The sequence below is a fragment of the Papaver somniferum genome, chromosome 7 (genome assembly GCF_003573695.1).
Source record: "Papaver somniferum cultivar HN1 chromosome 7, ASM357369v1, whole genome shotgun sequence".
Lineage (NCBI taxonomy): Eukaryota > Viridiplantae > Streptophyta > Magnoliopsida > Ranunculales > Papaveraceae > Papaver > Papaver somniferum.
The window spans coordinates 122,268,964-122,274,902 of record NC_039364.1 but is presented as its reverse complement, the minus strand read 5'-3'; the positions used below and the strand labels follow the sequence as shown (position 1 = coordinate 122,274,902).

The 5,939-nt window shown below is 39.9% G+C and overlaps 1 protein-coding gene and 1 long non-coding RNA gene across 2 annotated transcripts; one reads left to right on the top strand and one right to left on the bottom strand.

Annotated features, from left to right (window-relative positions):
* Positions 1–533: 533 nt before the first annotated feature.
* LOC113298304 (probable acyl-activating enzyme 12, peroxisomal) lies at positions 534–2,959 on the top strand. The gene is made up of 2 exons (XM_026547004.1): positions 534–1,011; positions 1,122–2,959. The coding sequence occupies exons 1-2, from the start codon at positions 814–816 to the stop codon at positions 2,775–2,777; spliced, it is 1,854 nt and encodes a 617-aa protein (XP_026402789.1). The 5' UTR covers positions 534–813; the 3' UTR covers positions 2,778–2,959.
* Positions 2,960–3,197: 238 nt separating this feature from the next.
* Positions 3,198–4,060, bottom strand: LOC113298305. The gene is made up of 2 exons (XR_003334153.1): positions 3,867–4,060; positions 3,198–3,461 (listed from the first exon to the last, which is right to left on the bottom strand). It is a non-coding gene; the product is annotated as an uncharacterized LOC113298305 (long non-coding RNA).
* Positions 4,061–5,939: the final 1,879 nt, after the last annotated feature.

Here is a 5,939-nt window from a genome sequence, read left to right as displayed (position 1 = left end):
AAAACCATACGTCTAGATAGGCCACTTGATCAGGGATCCAGACCCACTAAACTTAGTTTAACAAGACCTGAATCAACCAAATTAATTAAATAAGATGTCTACTTACTACAACCCAAACGATAAATTAATTAACAAACACAGTATTAGTTAAGTAAACTGCCTGAGTATAATCTAACTACTTTTTTTATTTTCTGATCAATCTATTTTTCTATATACTCTCCTTCAAATACGCATCAACAAGCAGAGGATGACCGTCCTTGACTCCAAACGTTATAAGCTAAAACGAAAAAAATAAGTGGTTAATAGGTGATTGTGGGTCAAACAGAGAGAAAGTAGTACTCTGAGAGTGTGAATTTGTGAATGAAATACAAGAAATAATTTTAATCAAGTCCACAAGTCAGTGTTCAAACTCAAAAGAAATATAAGTTTAATCTCGTACGTAAAATCTTTGCAACTTCCCGATCCCAGCAATTTCCATACAATTCCACATCATTTTCCCAGTATGCATATGAACCCTATAAATAGAGATATTTGGTCATTATTCTTCTCCACTTCTACTTCTTCTACTACCACTACTTTGCAACTGCAAGAGAATCTAATCAAGTCTTAAAAATCCACTCTCTAGCTTTTTCACTCCCTCCCCTATTTATATCCATCCATCTTTTCTCTCATCTTTCATCAAACTCTAAGACAAGCAACTAGTTATCGTTTTTCCAACAACAACTATATATATACATACCAATTTTCTTTTGTTCTAAACTGTTTTTGCTACTTATATCCTTTCTATAGTATCCTTATTTTCATCATCATCAAATGGATAGATTACCTAAATGTGCTGCAAACTATACCCCTCTTACTCCTCTATCATTCTTGCCAAGAGCTGCATCAGTTTATCCTGATCGTCTCTCTATCATTTATGGTCGTACCCATTTTAATTGGGGACAAACTTACGAACGATGCCTCCGCCTTGCTTCATCTCTCCGGTCACTAAATATTGGCAAGAATGATGTGGTAAGCAGGTGTTTATGATCATGATAGATGAGATAGAGATGTAATTTTATATACGGTTAATTTTACTAAAAACTATAATTAACTTGGGTTGTCGTTGGTTAAATTTTCAGGTATCAGTACTAGCACCAAATGTTCCAGCTCTTTATGAGATGCATTTCGGTGTACCCATGGCTGGAGCTGTATTGAATGCAATAAATACAAGGCTTGATGCGAACAATATTGCAACAATCCTCAAGCACTCGGAAGCCAAAGTATTTTTTGTCGATTATCAGTATGTTCCAGTGGCAAGTGAAGCAATGAAACTACTTTGTGACTCACTTGGAAGTACAATCTCTCAATCCTCGATACCACTTGTTATCGTGATTGATGATGTTGATTCGCCAAAAGGAATACGATTAGGGGAGCTTGAATATGAAAATTTGTTGCTAAGTGGAAACCCTAATTATGTACCATTTAGTGATCAGATATTGGATGAATGGGATCCAATAACGCTGAATTATACTTCGGGGACCACGTCCGCACCAAAAGGAGTCGTGTATAGTCATCGAGGTTCTTACCTGAGTACGAAAAGTCTAATTTTACAGTGGGAGATGAAAAGTGAGCCAGTTTATCTTTGGTCGCTTCCTATGTTTCATTGTAATGGATGGACTTTCACTTGGGGAGTTGCAGCACGAGGAGGAACTAATGTTTGCATCCGTAACACTTGCGCTGAAGACATGTACCATGCCATCACAGTACATAAAATTACACATATGTGTTGTGCTCCAATCGTATTCAATATTCTCTTAGAAGGGAAACCAAATCCTCCTCATCATCATAATAACCAGTCACTCATAAGCCATCCTGTTGAAGTTCTCACAGGAGGTGCACCACCGCCAGCAGCCTTATTAGAGAAGATTGAAGAATTAGGGTTTCATGTAACGCATGCTTATGGTCTAACTGAAGCAACAGGACCAGCGTTAGTTTGTGAGTGGCAAACAAAATGGAACGCATTACCAAATCATGAGCAGTCAAAGTTGAAAGCAAGACAAGGTGTTAGTGTTCTTTCTCTTGCGGAGATTGATGTCAAAGATTTGGAAACAATGGTGAGTGTGCCCAGAGACGGAAAATCGGTCGGAGAAATCGTTTTACGGGGAAGTAGTATAATGAAAGGTTATTTCAAAGATGAAGAAGCAACACGGAAGGCTTTCAAAAATGGCTGGTTTCTCACCGGTGATGTTGGTGTTATACATCCGGATGGGTATTTCGAAATTAAAGATAGATCAAAAGATGTGATCATTTCAGGGGGAGAAAATATCAGTAGTGTCGAAGTGGAGGCGGTATTATATCGACATACTAATATCTTAGAAGCTGCTGTTGTTGCAATGCCTCATCATTTCTTCGGTGAAACTCCTTGTGCTTTTGTTACACTGAGATCAAAATCTGTTCCCAAGAACGAAGACACCAAGAAAGAGCGAGAGATTATTGAATTTTGTAGAAAATCTCTTCCTCATTTTATGGCTCCTAAAAAGGTTGTGTTCTTGGAGGAACTCCCGAAGACGGCGACAGGAAAAATTCAGAAGTTTGAATTGAGGGCTTTGGCGAAAACATACAGATCACCACCTACATCCTCATCAAAACCACCTACATCCTCATCAACACCACCTACATCCTCATCAACACCGCAGGTTAAGAGTATCAATCAACACACAACGACTCGGCGCCCTTATGTACCTGATCATCAACATCCTCAGCTTGAGCAAGTCCTCGCAATGTCTCGTCTCTAATCACTTTGTTTATTCTTTAAGTTGAAGAAGCTAAGAATTACTAAGCAACTATGCACCATTAATCATAAACAATGTATCCGTGCAAATTGAATTGCATAATGCATTTTATACTTATATGTACCGATTCAATTATAATTTATATATCTTACTTTTGGTGTGATCAATCAAAAATACGCAAACCAGCATGTAGGGTTCAATTCTTTCTGTTGGCCACCACTCAAAATTCTTTAATCCAGTCGGGTATGAAAAAGGATGGTTTCATTTTCAACTGTGGCAACAGTAAAATATAAATTTTCACGGTAACTACTAACTAACATATCAGTTAGTAAAAGAACGGTAGATCACATCCTAATCAACAAGTTGTTTTATATAAATACATGAAGAGCCAATTCTGTATCAGGCCTTTTTGGGAACAAGTAGGGTAATAATAGATTCAATCCATTTTAGCACACCATAAACCCCATGGACCATAGATAGCTAAGTATGCGTTTACATTGCAAATAGCTTTTTCCAATGGAAAAGGTACGAATTTCCACTTAAATTCTTCTTCTGGCTGTAAAATATTTTTACCAAAATCGGTCCTACTTGAACCGCAATGAATAGACAATGGAGTTCCTTGATCTAAATGATTTTGGAATTGTATAGGTTGTTTAAATGTAAAAAGCTTCCCAGCTGACGATATCCCTGTTAGAAATCAGAGTACGTTTCTAAGGATCAAAGATTGAATCAGAGTAGTGAGAAACTTTTATACTACAACTTGTATAAACTCACACAGACAATATAACAAACACTTAATGCACAAAGAAACTGGAGACAAGAGAATTGTTTCTACTACAACTTGTAGAATCACTTAATTCGATTGATTAAGAGAACAATCAGACCACCATTATATAGGTGAAGATCTGTACACAATACTAATACCCACTAACAGCATAAGCAAACACTAAAACACGATTAAAACAACTAAAGTTACTGACCCATAACTATTCCCACTTACACAGGTGGTGAAACCAACGAACACTGCTAACTAATGGCTGAAATATAGGAACTACTTCAATACGTGAAAAGAAACAATCAACTCCTACTAACCTGGAAGTTCTGTTTGTTTGAGTTTAAACTTCTTCAATCCCTATCAACGACAGTAATATCGTAAGCCTATTGCTACTTGAACGCAACACTTACCCATGATCCTATGCTTCACCCTGTCTTGCCAGTTAAATTTCTAGGATTCCATCGCCTTATTTGAAGTCGCATATTATATGCCGTTTGTAGAGGTTGCCGTGGTGGGAGTCAGTAGGGAATAAATGAAAGAAAAAAAAATCCTGACCGGGAAAGGATTTTTACTTATGGGGCCTAAAGCGACGCCCAATCCCGGGCCTCCTAGTGAGAAAAATGCCCATAGTTGTTGCCTAGGTGCTTTTCTCTCTAATGGGAAGATAGCCAAAAATATTTGGGCGGCCTTCAGGCGCCTGGCCTTGTGTTTGAACTTTCATGACACAGATCACGGCCGGCCCCATAAGGTAATCAGAGAGAAGGCCCAGTTTTGGGCAGCAAAAGCCTGATTTGTGGGAATGTTATAAACACCCCTACTATCCATGGGCCTATCACAAATACCCTTAAAGGTCTTTACAAATACCCCCAATGGCACAATTGAAGTTTTTATTGAAAACAGAATTTTCATAATTCCTTTGAAAATTTTCCATCGCCTCCGTCGCTCCCACCCACCATCTCCATCGCTCCATCACCACCACCATTTTGGTCGCCTACACCAAAACCGGCACCACCACCTACATTATTTCCGTCATTATAATCATTAGATCTATCAAATTGGTTTGGTTTTGATAGATGGAAAATGGATCAGACAAAGCTTCACCATCTCCATCGCCGCCGCCACCACAACAACATCTCGTTATCACCAGCGCACCATCACCAAACTTAAGCTCCGATCTGTTGAGAGATCACATCTTGGGATTCAATTTATGGTTATTCCGGTGAGAAGATTTCAAATTTCTTATAATCGAAGCCTAATAACAAATCTTTTAGGTGTGGGTAAAATTAATGATTACGTTTTTAATTTCAGATCTGGGAAATTTTTCTCAAATAGATGTAGTATTTAATATCAATCGACATGAAGATTAAGTTTTTAAACTAGTTTATACTTTTGTTTATGGGTGAAAATTGTTTCTGCCGATTTTGGTAATTTCGGTAGGTGAGTGAGAAACAAATCTAAACCCTAAACAAATGTACTGCACAGGAGTACTTTAGATTCGAGAGATCAATCTGTACAACTCCGACCTAAACCAAGAAATGGCCGTTCCGGATTTGCTTCGGTCAAAAAGAGGAGGAGAAGGGATGGTTTAGGGAGGGAAGCGAAGAGAGTGTTGAGATCATAACAGTTCTGGAAGAGTAGTACTTGACTTGTATCAGAAGGTGAAAGCTTTTTGGAAAGCTAGCAAAGTTGCCTTTCTGAGTATTATATTTCTCCTGACCAAAAACTTGTTGTTCCCTGTTGAGGGTGGTGTGATTCGAACCCAGCACGTTGTGTACGTTAGGTGAATGCTCCACCATTAAGACATGGATGATGTCTTGATTGTTTTCATGGAAAACGTGTAGCATGTCGTTAGTGTTTGATAAGTTGAGCTTGAGAGATGTGTCGGCTCAGTGGAGACCTTCGACGGTCGAGATTTTGCATCTTAAGAGAAATCGTGGCTTTTGATGTAGGCGCGGCATGCCAAAGTGCAAGGGTTGCACGACATGTGCCAATGGCTTGTGCAGAATGCCTTGGTTATAGGTTGCACATCGGGTGCAAGTGGTAATACCAAAATGCAAGTGTTGCATGTGCCAATGGCGCGCGTAGCGGCTTTGGCCCTAGGTTTGCACGGCTTGGCATGCTAGGTTGCAAGCGTCGCTTGGCATGGGCCAATGGCGCGTCTGGCGGCTTGGCACTAGGTTTGCACGACTTGGCATGCTAGGTCGCAAGCGTCGCTTGGCATGTGCCAATGGCGCGTGTGGCGTCTTGGCCCTAGGTTTGCACGGCTTGGCATGTTAGGTCGCAAGCGTCGCTTGGCATGTGCCAATGGCGCGTGTGGCGGCTTGGCCCTAGGTTTGCACGGCTTGGCATGCTAGGTAGAAAGCGTCGCTTGGCATGTGCCAATGGCGCGT

Coding starts and splice junctions, on each gene's coding strand:
- LOC113298304 (XM_026547004.1), top strand. CDS start 814: ATGGATAGATTACCTAAATGTGCTGCAAACTATACCCCTCTTACTCCT. Junction 1,012..1,121: donor ATATTGGCAAGAATGATGTG/GTAAGCAGGTGT, acceptor TTAAATTTTCAG/GTATCAGTACTAGCACCAAA.